Source organism: Cynara cardunculus, unplaced genomic scaffold (genome assembly GCF_001531365.2).
Source record: "Cynara cardunculus var. scolymus isolate 2C unplaced genomic scaffold, CcrdV1 Un_Scaffold_571, whole genome shotgun sequence".
NCBI classification, from domain to species: domain Eukaryota; kingdom Viridiplantae; phylum Streptophyta; class Magnoliopsida; order Asterales; family Asteraceae; genus Cynara; species Cynara cardunculus.
In genome coordinates, this window is record NW_020200589.1 from 114,839 (window position 1) to 133,853 (window position 19,015).

The following is a 19,015-nucleotide window of genomic DNA, read 5'->3' on the forward strand; positions in this document are numbered from 1 at the left end:
ACGAGGACGGGAGTGGGGACGGTGATCATCGGCCCGCCCGGCCTGATATGTGTATATATATTAATTTTAATTTATACACACACACACACACACACACACACATATATATATATATATATATATATAATATCATTAAAAGAAAATAGTAACATTAAAATTTAAAAAACTTTTATCCACTTACTTCAACAACCCAAATAAGACTTATAAAAAAATCTAGTGTATTTGTCTAATTGTGAAATCGTGATTTTAGTTGTATGATGTTTGAAGTTCTGTTTTGTTTTATATTATAATCTAATCCATTGTTTGTAATTGGTTCGATTGTGTTTGAGACATTTAAATTTGCATCTTTAAAAAAATTGTAATTTACTTTTAGCTGTGAAAATTAACATATTGTAATTTTTTTAGATCTGTTTCGGATTTCGGTTTCGGTTACAACTAATGGTGAACGGGAAACAGAGAATTTGTATCTTAACGGGTTCCCCAACGGGGATCGGGGAAACCGCGGGGACCCGATGTGGATCCCAGATAAGATCCCCGACGGGGATCGGGGCAGTCACGGGGACGGTTTTAGTTATCGGTTTCTGGGACGAGGATACCAATAACTGGCCTGAACCTGGCCCATTGCCATTCTTGGTTTTAAACGAGATCGAACAAAGGAGATCGAGCATAGCAGAACAGAGCAAACCGAGATACAACGTCGATGAATGGATGAGGGCTAAGGAATTTGTCGGATTAATATATGAAATCTATGGTATATGCGGCGTAATTGTGAAATCAATGAAATAAGAAATTTGTTGGAATTGGAAGGATTCCTTCACATCTATTATGTCATGACATTTGGAATTTGGTCAAAGATTTGGACATTCCACTTCCTTCCAATTCCACCAAATTCCATGAACCAAACACTCCCTAAGAGTCTTACGTGGTAAACGTTTATCGCAATTAAGACGTTTACTGACATTCAATTTTAATTGATTGAGAATGTTATACGATAAGGTAAATAAGAGTGAAGTCCGTTATTGGTAAATACTTAATTGAAAAGTGTTTAATAAATGATCCCTGCTATTAATATTATTATGTTTTTAGAAGTTAAAATTGCATCCATTACATTTATTTTCATTTTATTTAATAAACTAGTATGGGAACCGCGCGTTGCGTGGTAGTATGAGTGCTTTGATTAATGATATGATGATTGTCTATATAAATATATATTAATTGTTAATAGAATCATCAACAAATCATATTCAAATAATTCGAAAAAGTTAAATAAAATATAGTTAGTGAAATTTTAATATACACACATATATATATTGAGAGAGAGATTTGTTTAGTAATAAAATTGTAAAACTAAATAAAATGAGTAATAATAACGACGAAAATATTAAGGAATCTGACACAAATTTAAGAATAAAAAATACTCCACATAAAGATATGTCTCCTTCAGAGGATGATGTACATATACTATTTTTCATCTTCAACACATACCTTGACTTTAAAAACACAATAGTGAATGGACAAGACTAACCATACGATATGTAAAAAATCACATACCAAACTTAAAGACTTCAAATCTTTATAACCTAATAGATAAAATTATAATGCAATCAAATACGACTAAACTTACGATAAGAACATACTTAAAAATATAATCCTATCAAAATCATGATACAAACATACATAACATTCTAATACACTTTAAATTACAAAACAAACTTGCATAAAATCCTTACCTTAGATCATAATAAAAAATTCCCACAGCCCAAACTTGAAAAGTTCAAATTTTCATGACTTGATATATAAACATTAAAGAACTCGAAAACCTGCAAACCAAAAAACGTTCAACATGCATAAGTAAAAATTACATGGTGAACTTGAACATTTAAAATCTTTACCTAATACATAAGAGTTATAATGCAAACAAAAATCACGATACAAACATAAATAAAATTATAATGCAATCAAAATAATGAAACAAATCAGTATAAATATTTTACCTTATATTGCAACCAGAAAATCAAATATTGAACTTGAAGACTTCTTTTCAAATCTTCATGACATAATGCATAAAAACTATAATGCAACCTGAATAACATAACGATACAAACATACATAAACTTATGGGAGAAGTGAAAAAAAAAACTATGAAGATTATCAATAGTAAAATAGAAAAAAAACCAAAGAGAAAGAAAATAAATTTAGAGATGTATAAGATAGAGATAGAATTTGAGAGGGTGTGAGAGATGAAGATGAATAAATAGTTGTTGTTTATATTAATATAAATAAATGATTGATGGGAAAAGATGAAGGGTTTGGAGTTATGTCATTTGAATTAATATAGAAGGAGATGAATGGTTTGGAGTTGAATGCAAACATTTAACAAAAAAAAAATTATAATAGTGGATATTGAGAGAATGAAGGAGAAAAAAGAAAAATGAGGTTCTAGGTTTTAGGAGAGGCCACTTCAAACACTCATGGTTTATTCTTTAATATATATATATAATAATACATAAGAGTTATAATGCAAACAAAAATCATGATACAAACATAAATAAAATTATAATGCACCAAAATCATGAAACAAATCAATATAAAATTATTACCTTTGCAACCAAAAAATCAAATATTGAACTTGAATACTTTTTCAAATCTTCATGACTTAATGCATAAAAACTATAATGCAATCTAAATAATGAAACAAACATACATAAATTTTTGGGAAAAGTGAAAAAACAAAAACAAAACTATGAAGATTATCAATAGTGAAATAGAAGAAAAACCAAAGAACTTGAAACTTCTTCAAATCTTCATCACATATAATGCAATTTAAATAACGATACAAACATACATAAAATTATGGGAGAAGTGAAAAAAAAAAAAACTATGAAGATTATCAATAGTAAAATAGAAGAAAAACCAAAGAGAAAGAAAATAAATTTAGAGATGTATAAGATAGAGATAGAATTTGAGAGGGTGTGAGAGATGAAAATGAATAAATAGTTGTTGTTAATGAAACTTAAATTCGATAAAAGTTTATCATATCCTGTGGTTATAAAGTATCAAAATTTTATTCGAATTTATATGATCAAATCGTAAACACAATTTATATAATCCAATYGTAAAYACAAYCATATMMYATGATAACAACACATCCAACAATATTGAAAAAGAAACATGTAATAACAAATCACATTTTTTTAATGAATATAATTTCTACATACCTTTTAAAATATTTGAATTCTTCTTCAACTCTCATCTTCTTCATCCCTCACCAAATGATTTTATATGATTTCATTTTGTTTATTATTGAAACTTTAAAAAACAAATTTCATTAAGAAATAAAAGAAAGTAAATGGAAGAGCAAATCAAGAGTTGGAGGTTAAACTTGGGTATACAAAATTACAAAAATAACCTGGGTTAATTGTGAGCTATACATTTTTCATCAAGGGGCAAAAAAGTCTTTAACATATTCAACATTTAAAAAAATCAAAAAAATGAGAAAAAAAGATAGAAAGAGTTCTAAGCATTAGAAGGTGTCACCTCATTACCTTTGGTTTCTTCTTTAATATATATATATATATATATATATAGATTATCGAATATACATTACGTAAATGACAAATCTTTTATTAAAGATCGTGATTAAAAATTATGTAAAATACTCTGATCTTTTTATGGAGTACTCGACTCAAATAACCATCTTTTTTCTTATCTAAATTAGCGTTCTAACCGTTTTTCTTCTAAGTTGATCTAAGTGGTCGTTTACTAAACACTTACCGGATGAACATGGCAATGGTCAAAAATCTTACCCGGTAAGAGCAATGATAAAGATAAAGAGTCTTACTCGGTAAGTGAGGATGACGACTCTTACCCGGTTAAGCGCTTACCGGTTAAATTGTTGAATACAATATCATTTTGATGTACTACAATCTTATCAGGTAAAATAAGTTACAGTGTTGACTCATAATGGTAAGCACTTACCGGGTAAGCATCTAGGTAAACGGCTCCTAAATGTCAATACTTTCGTAATATCTAGGTCCTTAATATTGCGGATCTAGCTAAACGCCAAAAAAAGAAAATTTTAAATTCAACACATGCAATTGCGACAGTCAGGTCTGCAATTGAGACGGTAAACTGGTTGAGTTTGACATTTTTTTATCTTTTAGCTAGGTCCACAGTATTACGAATCTGAATATTGTGGAAGCAGTGACATTTGGGTTAACGAGGGAGAAAAATGGTTAAAAAACCAATTTAGATAAGAAAAATGATCATTTAAACCAATTTCTTCTTTTTTGATGTTATCAAAATATTAAATATAAACCATAAGGGTGGTGCCTGATTGGTTTAAGCTTGACTCCAAAGGTCAAAAGTACCAGGAGGTCCCATGTTCAAATCCAAGGTGTAATAAAAATCCTCTTGTGGCCACGGAGGTTCAAATGCGGTGACTCCGGACTATCTGCAAAGCAAACGGTCATACTGGGATTAGTCGGCGCACATAAAGAGTTGGATATCCAGGTTAATAAAAAAAGTATTAAATATAATAATAAATCATAAAAGACCGTAAGAAATCTCACCAACCCATTTATAATTCATCAAATCTTTTGGAATTTGAACGGGTCTAACAACTATTGCTGGTGGAAAACAACGCATTACTCCTTTGAAACTTGAAAGCAAATGAATTATTTGTTGCCGTCGTTAAAATAAGGGGTTGTTTGTTTACCTCTTAATAATTCCATTAAGAGGAAATATCTGAATCGTTAAGAGGTGAATCTTGTTTGACAAGAAAAAAGTCTACCTCTTAATGGTTTTTAAAATCCTCTGAATGATTTTGTATCTTGGATCTTCCTTAACTATTAAGAGCCCTAATTTCATTGTACACAAKTACCAAACAATTATATTTCATTTTGCATTATATCATGAGAGTCTCTTAATCATTCTGACCACTTAATCATTCTGCATCAAACCATTCAGCAATAGTCAAACAACCCCTAAATAAAAATTCGTGATTATATGTAAAATAAGTTTTGTATATAAAGTCTCGATTAAATATAAACCGTGGAATTATTACAAGCCATACAAAAACCAATCTCAATCGTTCATCTAATCTGATGGATATTTTGGTTTATAAATAGGCGTTGATTATAATTAATGAAATATAATCATCTTACATGAATATTCAATCATAATAAATGAATTTTTATCGTTAATATTAGAGTTTCAGATCAGCTAGAATTAGAATTTTTTTTCTCTATATGTGTTGGAACCTCCATTTTATTCTCAAGTGCTTTTTTGGAGAGAAATTCCGGGGTTATATGTTCACAATTTCAATAAATATTGGTTTGTAGGTTTGTAACGTTTAGAAGGTTTTTGCATTTTGATTTGCCATGTATATACGTGTGTGTGTATATCTATACTATATTATAAAGCATTTGACAAAAACTCTTAAAAACAACTTTTTATACGTAAAGTACTGTTTATTAATGCATATTACTTAAAACTCAAGATTGCAAGTAGATTGTGCGTAAGTACAACTTATTAAAGCTCCATGTTTGAACTCGTGTAACTAGCTGCAGATAAAAATAAAGGATAAAAATCTCATTTTAAAATATAAAAAACCTAAAATTTAACTAGGATAATTATCAAGTTCTAACAACATAATTAATCATTATCTTTATAAAAAATTATATTATTAAATCAAATATAAATTACTTCGTTATTGAGCCTAAATTAAGTTATAATTAAAAAATTACACAAAAAATAAAAAAATTTAAATTGTTAATTTGATACTAATATCGATATATTTTTGTCAAATTTTTATGATATTTTCAAATTTATATTTTATTCAAAAATAAAAACATTATCACATTTTCAAAATAACATAAAACCATATTATAACATCGATTGAGATACATAATAAAACAAACTATTAAAATCAAAATGTATCTCGCTGCATTGTGCGAGTACCTGTCTAGTATATATAAATGTTCAACAGAGAACACTTAAAATTAAAATTGTTTTTCATAAATTATTTAAATAACTGGAATCGGCAAAGATCTTTGTTATGCCAACTCATCAATTACCAGTGCCAAACAGGATATAACCTAATCATCAGGTAACCTGGTATTGACATAGGAAAATCTAAAACTTTATTACATTAATTGAGGGGAAAAAATCTTCATTACATTAAATAGGCACCAAAACAAAGTTCATTTCATTTTGGTGCATTTTGCTCAAAAAGAAACTACAAATTGATCGTTTAAACAACTCTATTACTTATTAAAAATCTGAGATATTGGGAAAACAGTTTCGAGTCAATTATCGAATGAATCATTTATCCCCAATTCAAATGTTTAAATAATCAATTCCAATCCACCATCTACCGGTCTTTATTCTTAATAAGTTTTGAGTCTGAAAATTAGGATGAATTCAAGAGTGACAAGGACAAACAACCTTGTTTGGGCCTGTATATTTGTTTTTGTCGTATTTATGTAGGGTTGTATTCCAGTGAGAATGAGAGTTAAGATGAGAAGCGTAATAAGAGATCTTCACCATTGGATTCTCATTAGGATGAGATGCACCAGATCAATCCATGTATGAACAACGATTCATGAGTGGGTTTGAGATTAAAAGTGATCAAAGGTCTAGATTTCTTCTTACGCTTCTCATTTTAACTCTACTTCTCATACAATCGTTTGCCTATTTATATATTGTTTTTTCACACATATTTTACATATATGTGTGTAAGGGAATGTTCAATTAAAAACATAACTTTCTTTATGAACCGGGAAAGAAAGGAGAGTGCACAACGGCCCACGTGTCTCATTTATGGTTTATTCATCATAAATGGTGCATCATTCATCATGAATTGTGTAAACATTCATCATGAATGGTGTATTATTAATCATGAATATTCACGTTCATTACTCATGATGATTATGGACAATCGGGGACACATGTCATGTTCTCCTTTCCCTGATTTACAACAAAAAAAGTTTGCAGTTGAACACCCCCCTCTCTACATACATACATACATACATACATATATATGTGTGTGTGTGTGTGAGAGAGAGAGAGAGATCAAGGGAGAACTTTAAAATGACTGAAGAACCACGAAAAAATGGATGAAAGAACATATTAATATGAATGTCAACTTAAAGATAATAAAATAATAACTTTTTTTGGTGTCATTTGTTTTGCTCAAATCTTTTATATTTTGCTTGTTTTCAATTAAAAAATAGGGGGGATATTTTTTTAAATGTCGTTATAATCACACTGTAAACCACAGTCTTTGGATTATCTAAAGCTAACAGTTTGGATGAGTTTTTCAGTTATCTTTTTTTTAGAGTGAATTAACAGTTTAATGTTATAACATCAGAAAACCTATCATGTAAGATATCACAGTGTCTTTCATACTAATAACATCAGAAATCATACATGCAAAACATATTTTATACTGCTGGAAACAACTTCATAAAACAATAATGCATTTATTGAAACATATTTGTAAACAAGCATATACATATGTACTTAGACTATGTATAGAGAGATTTACCACTGATATGTACGGTGGGGAACACATATTACGTTGATTTGACATAGTAAAAATGTCATTATGACGTGTACTTCTAATGTTGTAATCCTTTTTTAACTGACCGATGTCTTAGTTTGTGTTTTCCCATACATATATATTAAAAATAACAGTTTCTCGTGCATAAAATAACTTATGTATAAAAAAGCATTTAACATGCTAAACAATTAGAAACTTTTAAGACACACAACATGAAATCATTTGAAACGTACATAAACATGTATCCCTTTTGTAAGATGTTTGAAAGTCACCCGATTGTGTAGGGTTTTGTACTCGGTGTCAAAACAAGCTATTGAACGTTGATATCAACCTATACAGTAAACACATGTTATCTAAACTATGTCACAACCAACAGAGGGTCCTACGCGACTATGCAACTTCCAAGTAGCATTCACAAGCCACGAGCACTTCACTTCATGTGCAACTTCTCAAGTTGCTTCCCACTTCATCTTCGCGACCTCACCAAGTTGCAGACGGCTTGTTGGTCGATTTACATAGTTTTTCTTCATAATTTTTGCATACATGCACTTATAGCATGTATATCTAGCCTATATATGAGGGGTTCAAATGATATCAGTTTTATTTTATGAAAGCTCAAGATTACTCTTTTACTACAGTGAATCACATGTGATACACATATGATAATGAATCAGATGTGTGCAACCTTTGGCGCGACCCTAGGCCGCGGATCAAATCTCCCGCACACCACCAAAGTATTATCAAATGTGATTTTTTTACAATACAAGAGTGTTCTCGTTTGAATCTACACCTACGACTAGTAAATAAACTAATCATGCCAAAAATCACATTTTTTTTCTTTGTTCCGTTACAACAAGGTATGGGGTTGTTTTTCCAAAACTAAGCATTATTCGCTGATAGTTCGTGGGTTAGAAGGACATGAGTGATGCTCTTAAGTGATGGATCAACTCCAGATATTAGCGACGGAATAGTGAGGGCATCTCACCTTTCAGCGACTGATTAGCGAGGTCACCTTTCAGCGACATATTAACGAGGGTATTTTTTAACGATGAATTAGCGAAGGAATCTTTTAGCGACGGATTAGTGAGGGCCCCTTTTAGCTACTAATTAGCGATGGATTAGCTAGGAATTGACCATAAAACCCATCCGTCGCTAATCTGTCTTATGGTCAATTCTTCGCTAATCTGTCGCTAATTAGTGAGAGTGAATTTGCAGGAACGAGTTCATTTTTTATTTGACTCACATTTTTAATTTTCCTTTTGTTATATACGCGACATTTAATGTTAGATTAACTGAACCATTCTACAATTAATCAAATGAAACTATTACTAAGATGGAGTGACAAATTAGGCTATAAGACACGTCACACATGCATGAATGAGGTTTATTAGTATTCATAATCATGATTAAATGCACCCTAATAATTTGTTTATACTCTTCAAGTAACCTTAGGTTCAAGGTTTAGTAATTCACCAGGTTCACTCGAAGTATTTCCGAACAAAAATTTCTTCTTAAGAACAATTCCGTTCACAAAGTTGTCTCAACTTCCCAGACAGTATGCCTCGTGAAGACCCTGACTCCTCACTTATTTCTTTATGTACGTATTTTATAAAGAGTTTATTACACACATGGAGTATTTTTAAATCATTACAACAAAATCGGGTTTATAGGACACTCTCAAATTCTAAATGTCCTAATAGACTTCTTTATAGGACTTAGTTTATAGGACCAAAAAAATAAAGTGTCCTATATAAAAGTGTTGTAATAAGTTTATATGACACTTTTGGACGTCTTAACAAGTTGTTTAGGACATTTTTAATACAAAGTGTCGCATTAGCAACTTTATAAGACACTTTTGAGAAATTGTCCTATAAACTCATTTTTTTTTATAGGACACTTGTTTTTATAGGACAATTTTTCAAATAGTGTCATGTAAAGTTGATAATGAGACACTTTACGACGTCAAAAAACGTCATATAAACTTATTACAACACCTTTAGATAAGACACTTTATTTTTTTGGTTCTATAAACTAAGTCCTATAAAGAGGTCTATTAGAACACTTAGAATTTGAAAGTGTCCTATAAACCCGATTTTGTTGTAGTGAATACACAAGATAACAACAATGATGCAAAACGTTCAAGGCGTAACACAGTTGCTTATGAGGTGATCTATTTACACAAACAAATGATGGTTTGAGTCTGACGGTTATAGTGTCGGAGTTACAATTGCTTTGGGAATTTTGAGCTCATCGTGCACACTTGGCTTATAAACCGGTTACTTAATGAACAAGACGTTGTTGTATACCTGATTTGTCTCTTACATGATACTCTTGAGATATGACAGTATAGGTAGCCTTCCGGGACCCTAATAAGGAAAAAATATAACATAAAAAAAACTTGAATGGATGGCTCTCAAGTCAAAAGAAATGAAAAGCTAAAAAGGGTGATTGGGTGAGTTGATTTAATGAGGTGTTTTGTCTTACAAGGAAAATCAACATGTGAGATTGTCGGCAAATCCTAATTGTACTTCAAAGGATGCTTTGGGTACAACTCATATATGCATGGTTATGCTAGATGACAAATTCTTGATTTTTGGGTGATTTTAGTTTGAATGATGTGTGAATAATTAGCACCATTTTGGAACTATTAGAGTATTTTTTTTTTAATTAATTGTTTTTCTGTTCATGTGATTAATTTAGCTTTCAAGATATTTTAATTTTTAATCCATTTGATAAGTATGTTTTTCTTCTCTATTTTCTTATAAATTTGTAATTAAAGATTTTGATGTTAATATGTGATTATTATTTGTATGAGCGGTGACATAATCAACCGTTGAAATGCTTGATTTTAGAAGAATCTAAACGTTAAAAATATATTAAAACTAATCTATACTATATTATAAAGTATATGGTAAAAACGCTTTATAATCATTTTTTATGCATGAAGTACTGTTTATTAATGCATATTACTTAAAATTCAAAATTACAAATAAATTGTGCGTAAGTATTAAAGCTTCATATTTGTATTTGTATAGCTAACTCCAGATAAATATAATCAAATAGAGAATAAAAATCTCATTTTAAATATAAAAAATCTAAATTATAATTACGATAATAATTGAGTTCTAACAAAATACTTAATTATTATTTATAAGAAAATTATATTATTAAACCAAATATAAATTACTTTGTTATTAAACCTAAATTAAATTATTATAAAAAACTGAATTAAAAAATTACACACAAATAGGAATTTTAAATAGTTAATTTGATATTAATATCGATATATTTTTGTCAAAATTTTATGATATCTTCAAATTTATATTTTATTCCAAAATAAGAACATCATCGCTTTTCCAAAATCACTTAAGACCATATTATAACATCGACTGAGATAAAGAATAAAATGAAATATTAAAATCAAGATGTATCTCACTGTATTGCGCGAGTACACTTCTAGTTTTTAATAATGTATAAAAAACCCTTTGTAATGTTTCTAAACCTAATATAATAGTCGAGAGTAATAGCTTTTAAGTTAACTTGAAATCATGATAGAAATTATTGGTAGGTTTTAAATTTATTAATATACTTTATAAAAGGATCCATTAGATACACCATTAACTTTGATTTTCTTTTCTTAATAAAAACCCTCCTTTTAATTATTACATGTAAATAATATATACCCTTTTTTTATTCTTACTAAAAATAAATTATTTTCTTACAATTAAACAGTTCATCTGTAAATAGTTTGTCCAACCTGTAGATCGTCGACTTTCATCCCTCATCGTTATCGTTCCATGTGGACTTCATTTTTGTAATTATTTTAAATAAACATGATCAATAGTGAAAACTAAAAATAAATCCAGATGACTGTAATCTCATGACAGATAAAGTATTTCTGGTATGATACATGATGGTTCGTGGAGCAAAGATGCACAAAAAGGCCTAGGACCAATTAAGACCCATTCAGTTACAGGCTATAGACCTGACAATTATGGAATTTCGATTCTATGAATCTTTGACTGGAATCTATGAGATAGGTGGAATAAAAATTTATACTTAACTTAAATCTATGCGTTTTTGGGATCTGCATGCTCCTCGTTTAGAACCTCTAAAGGGTCCAAATGGGTTGGAAGCTAATTCAACTATGAATCTCATGGAGAGTTCAATCATGGCTCAAGATGAACGTTTGACCGGTTCTTTGGGTCCAGATAATACGAAATGGTGAGTTGTTTATGAATTTTTTGGAGGAACCGATTAGGGGACTGGTTAAGCAAGACCAGTACCTTGGACGTGTCAAAAAATCATGTAGGACCGGTTACTCATCTTCACCTTATAACTAGGTCTAGAATAAGTTAAGATGCGGTATTTAACTGTTGAATAATTCGGTTAGTCTCAATTTTATTAATTTATTAATTTTGTATAAGTAAAATTAAAAATTGAAATAAAATATAAAAACCTTTACCTCCATTTTCAATTTCATGTTGGTTGAGGCAAAGAGTGAGAGTGAGTGATTTCCCATGTGATCTTATCCAATGTTTTCATGACATGGAGACAACATCACCATCATCATCATCATCATCATCATCATCATCATCATCATCATCATCATCACCATCACCATCCTACACACTTCCAACTTGTTTGGGTTTCAAATAGATCACCACTTAGCCTCCTAAGTAAATATAATATTACAAAAATTAATACATTTAATAAGAATAATTACTAATGAATTTTAATTAATAAATACATTGTATTTGCCTTAGATTTTTAAGAAATGGAATATGGAAAAAGATTGAAGTAAAGATAGTAATGGAATGATCTCTTTTGAGATATGCATGTGTTTTGGGGGATTATTTGGAGAAATCTGATACCAACATGGAATAAAACGGATTCAAAATGTACCAAGCAGATAATAACGCAAACCAATATTGATATCCACAATGAAATGATCAACAACACAATGATTTAACGTGGTTTCATTATTGTGGGATAATGTACATCCATAAATGAGAAATGGAGCGTTTATATTGATGATCAAATGGAGGAACGAATACAACAAGGTTTACCTTTAACAAATATCCTACAATATCAAGATCAAATGGAGGTTCAAACGAAAACACCTTCATTTTATGAGAACGCGAGAACATCTTTTTATTGTAGACAATCACATGTGATATTATTATTCCATCACATATTACACATGTGATATTAAATCAAAGACGCATGCGATTTTCTTTGCGATCTTGGTTGCGGGCCAAGTCGCTCTTACACCACTAAACCCCTTAACAAGTATCATCACGTGTGATAAGGGTGTTGTTGATATGATACCATCAAGACCATCACATGTGATGTTAAATCATAGACGAGATAACCTTTGGCGTGACATAAGTCGTAAAACATGTCGTCTGCATATCACAAAGTCCCCTCATGCGTATTATCACATGTGATAAGGGTGTTCTTGCGTTCTCGTAAAATAGATGTGTTCTCGTTTGAACCTCCACAACATATATATATATATATATATATATATTTAGAGAGAGAGAGAGAGAGGGTTAGATTGCAAATCGCTTATTTCATACAAACTATAGAAACCACCATCAACCAATAGAATAATTCCATGTTTTTCTCTTTATTGTTAATGAATAAGATTGAAGATCTTACGATTAGGAAATATTGTATTCACATGTGAAAGCCAATAAACTAAGTAGTCGCCAATGTTCATATGGTGTATATATTGTTCACATGTGTTTCAATATGTTCATAAAACAATATCTATGTACATCTAACATTTGGTCAATATGTGTTCACAAGCGAAACACTTTGATCATATATAATTGTGTTAACATGTGAAAGCCAATTACTTTATTGTTCATAAGTTTTAACAATATAAAAAAAAATAACTAGTTAACAAAAATCATGAGATTTTATGATTTTGTAACTCCCAATTAATGATATAAGAGTTACATAAAAAAGAAAATTACATATGTACTTTTGTCATTAAATTCTAAAATGAATATGAACCTAATACTAATATGTACTATGATGTTAAAAATGGTTAACAAAGTTAACACTATAGTTTGGGTTAACATTTGAACCAAGCTCTTTCTCTCTCTCTCTCTCTCTCTCTATATATATATATATATATAGAGAGAGAGAGAGAGAGAGATAGAGAGAGAGATGAACGATCAAATGCAAACCACCCATATTTGTACAAACCGTGCAAACCACCCTCATCCGGCGATTTAATTATTTAAATCTTATGAAATTTTTTCATAAATTGTTTAATCTTATGAAATTGTTTCATATAATACTTTTTTTTGATGAAATTGTTTCATATAATACTTTTGTTTTTTGATGAAGTTGTTCCATATAATACTTATGAAATTTTAATGAAACTCTTTCATGTATTTCTTTAAAATTAATATAATAAAGATGATAATATCCATGATTAATATACTCCACAATAAAAATGATTAACCAACTTCTCATAATAACAAAATAATGAACAAAATGAAAAATTAAGACTAATTCTCAACCGTTGGATTAGATCTACAATCTAAACATTCATAATCACAAAATTGTCACGAGACTTCTCAATAATCACAAAATTGCCACCGTGCAACTTTAGACCATTAGATCATTAGTTTATAAAGTTGATCAATGAACATAAATTGGTCTTACGGGTCTCACGAAAAAACCCTTGGTCTCACGTGAACTCAACCCTATATAAATGTTTATATATTATGATATTAATATATAAAATCAATAATATATATATATATTATATATATATATATATATGTTTATATATTATGACATTAATATGTAAAATCAATAATTAAATTAAGTTTTTCACAATCATATTTTTATCCCCCCTAAATTTACCAAATTTTACATTTTGTTATGTTATTTTAGAGGAATGAGGTGATAAGTAACGTGGTTGTTTTTTGTTCATTTGTATCTGTTTATTTATGTTCACTTATGTTTTTTAAGTTTGTTCGTTTAACATCATAACCAACGAACACAAACAAACAAATTTTCTTAACGAATGAATATAAACACAAAAAATTTCGTTCGTTTAGCATCTTAACAGACAACTGCTAGCAAACACCTTTTCTTAACGAACGAATTGAAATACAAAGAAATTTCGTTCATTTGTACAGTTAAGTTAAACGAAAGAACATGAATACAAAAAGTTTCATTCGTTTAACGTTCATGTTCATTCGTTTAACGTTCATGTTCATTCGTTTATTCGATTAAATTATATGAACGAATATAAACAAGTCTCCGTTCGTATTCGTGTTCGTTTATGGCCCTAGATAGTCGGATTTATTTTGAATTGTTAAATCAATCAATTCAATGTGTTTATTAAGGGGCCTTATGGCAATTTATATTAACAGATTGGGCCCAACTTTATTTCAAATTGTAGAGGCCCAATCCTTGTAATGAAAAGAGCAAGTACTAAAGAGAAATTACTGCAAATTTATGAAACTTCAAGGGTGCTTATTGTAATTATGTGTAGTCGTGATACTTATCGATCAGATCAGGCAGGAAGGAAACGTAAAACCACCAGTCCCACCTCCGTGGCCTCACAACTCCGACCATTATCGTCACCGGCTAAGCAGCTCCGTTTGATTGCTGATAACTGGTAATATTTGAAATCGTTGTTTGTAGCTTTTATTTTGATTCTATTTAGGGTTTATAGCTTATCAGTCACAGTTATTTTTTACTCCTTCCTCTCCGAAATACTCGAGCATTTTGCTCAAAACGTGAAGGTTGAGAATCTGTTAATCCATTTGGCATGTTAATTACTGTAAATCACTACTAGTGTATTATTTATGAGAATTGAGATTCATTTTCTGTCACCAAATGTTCGAGAGAAGATTACGTTTTGTAGAAAAAATCGAGCTTCTGAGTGAGAGATTTTAAGATGCATTTGACTAGCTTAAATTAAAGACTACGAGAAGAAATTTATCACGGAAAACGATTAATATTGTGCTTGCTTTTTTGTTATATGCATTAGATAAGAACCATGAATGGTTGTGAGTATTGCTCAAATCTCAAATAACAAGATCCAAAGGGTTCATCTAATGTGAGGATTGAGAGAGATGGAGGCAGTATTCTAGATTTATAAAGAAGTTTTTCTAATATTATTGTGGGGTACTTTGATCACTTATTAGTGCATCTTCTAGTCATCTACCCTGTCTTGATGATTACATCCTCAATAACTCACAGAAAGGTTCAATATCATGAACCAGAATTGTCGTTGAACATAATTAGTTCTTCTGTTGTTATGTCAAAAGGAATCTTTAATGGTCATGTAAAGCTTGATTCTGTGAGGACCTATGTAACTACACCGTGTTTTGTATTTCCCGATATGGTTTTACTGTCTATGGTTACCTTTAGAAATGTAACATTGATGACCAAGGGAAAATCTTATCGACCTAAAATGTGGTTTTTGCTTACTTCTTGTTCAAGTTTGTTAATTGTTGTAAACTTATCATGTAAACCAGTTGAAAACTATAATAGGTCAGAGATGGCTGTACCTTGTCCTATTACAGTGTTTTTGAAACTTTTCACAAGTATTGATAGTTAATGAAACTCATTAACTAGCTTTTGCTGCTACCAGTTATCACTTCCACTTCTGTGTTTGTCTTGCGGACTAATGTTAACACCATGACCTTAATTACTGTTAATGAAAAAGTGGAAGAATCTGCTAGACCTATCTTTATAAAAACTAGGTTAAAATATCTTATGAAATCCTGAGTTTGAGTCTCTTACTTGTGGATTGCCTAGTGAATTACCAGGATGTGTAATTGGGTAGGTGGCAGAATCTTGCACCGTTCCCCCTCCCCCCAAATAAAATAAAAAATAAAAAAATAAATTACGCATCTTTTGGGGTGATGCTTCCTGGGCCTTCAAAGTATTAACAGTATTGCAAAATTCTGGATTTCAAAGTTTACTTGTCTGTCAAATTAAATCTTCTTCGAGTTCGATCTGTACATGCATTCTTGCTCTATAAATTTGACTTATTTTCAGGGGAAATGCTACACATATTCAACAAAAATGAGCACTGGTTATCAAATGAAATTCTCTCTGTTAGTTGTTCAAATGTGAGCGAGTGGCTTGTTCACCTTTTTTTTCTGTAACCCATGGGATTTTGGTTCAGTTTATGTACATTAGCTGGGATAGAAGTTTTGGTCCAAAATTTTGTTGCTAGCATGAGCAGCATCATGAAACTGGCAGTTAGGATTTTCTATGTCATTTTGCATGCATTCATGGCCTGTGGGACCATATAAAGCGAGTTATGATCAGAGAAGGGAAATGTATTCACTTCATTTTTACTGAATCAGCCGGAGCTTTATGCAGTAGAGGTTGCTGCTCTTTTACAGTTTTACTTGTAGTACAGTGTGTGGTTGTAGAGAAGGTGATAGATTGTCCATTAATTATTTGTCAAATTTTTAGTATAACTCTCTGTGAGCTTCTCTTATTCTTTTCTCAGCAATCTTGCTTTTATTACATCTTTCTGACCATTTTGGGTGCAGAACAATCAAGAAAGAAGAGTGAAAATGGTGCCAGCCAGCCTTCCAAAAACAAGTGGATTACGCTTGCTTTCTTACTGCAATCAAAGCTACAGTGGTGGTATTGCTTTTCGTCCTCTGCTTTCCATATGCTCTTCTGCATCATATTACTACTCTGCAGCAAAGGCATATGGACAACAAAGGAGGAATAATAGTTGCAATGATATATCAATTGCAAATACTCCATCTCTTTCTCTTTCTATATCTTCACTCGGGCGAAAAGAGGCATCATGTGTGATATCAAAATCAAGCAGAACATTTTGCACAGCCTCAAGTGTAGCTGCAGATCCTTCTACTCCCCCAACTTCCTCAGATGATAACAAAGCAAAAGATGAGGGTGTTGTTGATATGATGAAAGTAAAAGATATGGCAAATACACTAGACATAAGGGTAGGGAAGATCTTGAAAGCTTGGAGACACGAAGAGGCGGATTCACTTTATGTCGAAGAGGTAGACATTGGTGAACCTGAGCCAAGAATAATCTGTAGTGGGCTCGTGAAATACATCCCACTTGATGATTTACAGGATAAGAGTGTTGTGGTTCTGGCTAACTTGAAACCCAGAAACATGCGTGGGGTGAAGTCGTCTGGAATGCTTATGGCTGCTTCTGATGCATCACACGAGAACGTTGAGCTCCTTGAGCCACCTGAGGGCGTGGTCCCAGGAGAGAGGATATGGTTTGGGACCGGAGATGAGAAAGATACACTACCAGAAGCTGCATCGCCAAACCAGATCGCGAAGAAGAAGATATGGGAGCAAGTGCAACCTCATCTGTGCACAAATGCATCTTCTGTTGCTACATTAGGAGGTACACATCTGATGCTAACTTCTGCTGGTTCAGTGGTAAGCAAAACTTTGATAAATGCAAATATAGCATGATCATCACATAATGAAACCTCAAATTGGTACAAATAGCACTTCGGTTCTATAAGATTGTGATTTATTGCTATGTAATTGCGGCTTAGTGGATCAAGTTTTTTCATCCATCTTTAACTCTATAACTGACTGGTATGCTATTTTTTGCCTCCTTTAAGTTTAGTGTATACTTGGATACTGGTTTTCCTAGAAAATTCTCAAAATGTGTGTATTTCACTATTTTGGGCCACCTCATGATTGCATAAATGCAAGTTCTTAACTCCCAGTTTACTCGTATTTATGTAAGACTTTCGGGTGTATAAACACTTAAAGACTAAACACGAGCAGATTTCTGTCACAAAAAAGCATTGCGACAACTCGTATAAACACTATTTCAGACAACTTTAGGAGAAGCTGTAATTCATGGTTGGGGGAGGAAACCATTCGCCCTAAACAAAAGAAGATTTGCTTAGAATACGGGGAATCTTGTAAGATCAGAGCCATCATTCAAGGTTAGGATCAATAGACAACATAGTAGAAAGATTCTATTGTAATTATACATCTATCATAGTTTCACAAGCGGGTCTTCATGGAAACAACCATTTCTCTTTGAGGTTGATGTCAAGTCTCCCTCCGGAGTCGACCCCACCTACAAGTGGGATATACCGAGTTTGTTTTGTTTGGTTTATCTTGTAACCTTTTTGAAGAGTTGTGGACGATCTTTTACATGGCCCTACAAATGCAATCGTGTTGGCCGAAACACGCATCTATCTTGTGTCTCTTTGTATTACTTTTTATGATGCCAATTGTAAAATCTTTTCTACCCAACTATTGTTATTGACACTGCATGACACTGCATGACACTACAGGTTTGAATTTATACCAGATCCCCTATCGTTTCATTTTGTTTACACCATTCGTCTCTCCTCCTAACGTCAATTAAGAGCATTTGTGAAGTGTTCTCAAGTGAGGATATTTTGGTCATTTTGCAACTTGTTAAAAATTAATGTAC

The 19,015-nt window shown here is 31.3% G+C and overlaps 1 protein-coding gene across 1 annotated transcript; it reads left to right on the forward strand.

Annotated features, from left to right (window-relative positions):
- Nucleotides 1-15,081: 15,081 nt before the first annotated feature.
- On the forward strand, nucleotides 15,082-18,218 carry LOC112501798 (aminoacyl tRNA synthase complex-interacting multifunctional protein 1). The gene is made up of 2 exons (XM_025105522.1): nucleotides 15,082-15,215; nucleotides 17,113-18,218. The coding sequence occupies exon 2, from the start codon at nucleotides 17,137-17,139 to the stop codon at nucleotides 18,025-18,027; it is 891 nt and encodes a 296-aa protein (XP_024961290.1). The 5' UTR covers nucleotides 15,082-15,215; nucleotides 17,113-17,136; the 3' UTR covers nucleotides 18,028-18,218.
- The last annotated feature ends 797 nt before the right edge of the window (nucleotides 18,219-19,015 follow it).

Coding starts and splice junctions, on each gene's coding strand:
- LOC112501798 (XM_025105522.1), top strand. CDS start 17,137: ATGGTGCCAGCCAGCCTTCCAAAAACAAGTGGATTACGCTTGCTTTCT.